The following is a 2,430-nucleotide window of genomic DNA, read 5'->3' as shown; positions in this document are numbered from 1 at the left end:
GGCCAGATGACGTCATCAGGCCATGGAGAGAGCAGCTTCCTGATTGGTCGAGAGGAAGCTGTCCGATGCTCTGATTGGTCCGGCCGAGTGTGTGACGTCACGAGGCAATGATACCCGTCACGGTAACCTGCTGTGACCTGTGTGTGTGTGTGTGTGTGTGTGTGTGTGTGTGTGTGTGTGTAGGAGATTTTTGTAATCAGAATTACATTCAGAGAGAGAGAGAGAGAGAGAGAGAGAGAGAGAGAGAGAGAGAGAGAGAGAGAGAGAGAGAGAGAGAGAGAGAGAGAGAGAGAGAGAGAGAGAGACTTTATCTCACACACGTTTCTGCATTAGTGGACAGAAAACTTACGAAATATTTGAAAAAAACAACAACTTTGAAGTGAAGCCACTAAAGTGTGAAGCTTTGAAAGGTGGTGACGACGATGACTCACTGTGTTCCCAGGAGAAGAGGAGGAGGAGGAGGAGGAGGAGAAGGAGGAGGAGACAAACTTGGGCCACGCTTACCAGGTGTTGCACAAATTACCTGGGAAAACAAGAGCTGGGGGGCGGGGGGCGGGGGAGGGGGGGGAGGCGTGGAGGTGTGTGTGTGGAGAGGATGGGAGAGAAGGAGCGGGGATGTGTATGAGGGGGGGGGGGAGGGGAGGGGTCTACGGGAGGTAGCCAAGGGACGTCTCGATGTTGTCTGAGAAGAGGAAAGAGTTATTAGCGGCCATGGTGGAGTAGTCGTCGGTGCTGTCGTCGTCATGGTCGTCGTCGTGGTCGTCGTCGTGGTCGTTGTTCCTCAGCAGGTCTGTGGTCTGGCTCAACTTGAGCTCGCTGAAGAGCGCCGCGATCTCCGCTGTCTTCTTCATGGACAGTATTGAGGCCGTGTCGGCGTCCCGCGGGTGCTGCCGCCGCTGCGAGGCGCCGCGGTACACCACGCGGCCGCTCGGGTCCACCGCCGACACCAACAGGATCTTGCTCGCCGAGCCCCCCGACGACCGTCGCGACGACTCCCCTGACGACCCCTCAGACGATCCATCGGACGATCCCCGCGACCCCCCGGACCCCACCGAGCCCGAGGCGTGCCGCCGCCGCATCCGCGGAGACAGGAGCAGAGGCGGCGGCGGTGCGCGGCGCGGCGCCTCTGAGTCCGTGGAGCGGCCCGAGGAGGGCGATCGGCGGCGCGTGGTGGCGATGGTGGTGGTGGCGGTGCCCTGGGAGGACCCGCCGCCGCCCGCCCTCCTCCAGGAGGCGGCGCGGGAGTCCCTCCCCGCCTCGCTGGGGCTGGACAGTGCCTCGTGGCTGCGGGGGGGCGCTGCGCCGCTCGCCGCGTCAGTCTCGGAGTCCAGGTCGATGGCGTACAGCCGCAGGCCGTCCTGCCGCACGCGTCGCAGGGAACAGTAACACTTTTCGCTCTCGGCGCAGCTCTCGGTATCACAGTCACACGGCAGCTGTGTTCCGCTGCCCTCGCCGCCTCCTTCGTCGCCGCCTCTACTGCTGCTGCCGTTACCGCTCACCCTGCTGTCATTACCGAAGCCACCGCTACTGTTGACGCTGCTGTTGGCTCTGCTGCTGCTGCCGCTGCCGTTGGCCTTGGCTCTGCTGCTGGAGGACGGGCCGCGGCGGGGCAGGGAGCAGTAACACTTGCTGGAACACTCGCTGTCGTAGCCACATTCGCTGCAGGACTGGTCGGTGGGGGATCGCCGCGCCCCCCGCCGCGGCATGGGCGTCTTGGGGGCACCGTTGCGGCTGTTGGTGCGCGGCGGCACGTGACGGGCCTTGGAGGGGACGACGAGTCGGCGCAGCGGCGACTTATTGTCTCTGAGGTAGGCTGACTGTAGGGTGGAGGCGCGCGAGCCCAGGCGCGAGAAGGAGCGTTTGGTGGCGCGCAGCACTGAGCTCAGCGTGGAGGACGACCACTCGCCCTCAGAGCCGCTGCCGCCGGCGCGCGTCTGCTGCCGCAGGATGTTCTTGGAGCGCTGATACATTTCGTCTCGGGACAGCGTGAGGGCCACGCGCAGCAGTGCCTCCCGCTGGCCCGGGTCCATCTCGCTGAAAGACATGCCTCGCGGACTCACCACCTGCCTCAGAACCTCATCCGCCGCCGCCGCCGCCTTGCCGCGCGGCACCTCCGCCACCAGGTCCGTCAGGCTGTACTTGTCGCTCACACTCATGAAGGAGCGGGAGCGAGGCAGCGCCACACGCGTGTACACGTCCCCGCCACCCACCACGCCACAAATGCTCAGGCCCTCCCGCTCGCTCACTGACCGCCGCAACCGCCGCTCGCTGCCCCGAGGGTGGCGGCCGCCGCCCAGCATGTCCTCGCTGGAAGCACGGCGCAGGGCTGGCGAAGGAGCGCCGCGCCGCGACGGCCGCCTCCTGCGTGGTGGCCGCACCGGCACCGCCTCGCTGTCGCTGAAAACTGCCCGCGGGTCGTCGTGCGGCGCG

The 2,430-nt window shown here is 65.3% G+C and overlaps 1 protein-coding gene across 1 annotated transcript in view; it reads right to left on the bottom strand.

Moving 5' to 3' along the window:
* Positions 1 to 311: 311 nt before the first annotated feature.
* The window catches only part of LOC127000698 (uncharacterized), a 29,747-nt gene continuing 27,628 nt past the window's right edge, over positions 312 to 2,430 (bottom strand). The window contains exon 2 of the mRNA XM_050864698.1: positions 312 to 2,430. This exon is cut by the window's right edge and continues 1,178 nt beyond it. Within this exon, the coding sequence (XP_050720655.1) occupies positions 648 to 2,430 (1,783 nt within the window). The 3' untranslated portion in view covers positions 312 to 647.

This window comes from Eriocheir sinensis, chromosome 19 (genome assembly GCF_024679095.1).
Source record: "Eriocheir sinensis breed Jianghai 21 chromosome 19, ASM2467909v1, whole genome shotgun sequence".
NCBI classification, from domain to species: Eukaryota; Metazoa; Arthropoda; class Malacostraca; order Decapoda; family Varunidae; genus Eriocheir; species Eriocheir sinensis.
Note: the sequence above shows the minus strand (reverse complement) of the source record. Positions and strands in the feature narration are given on the sequence as shown.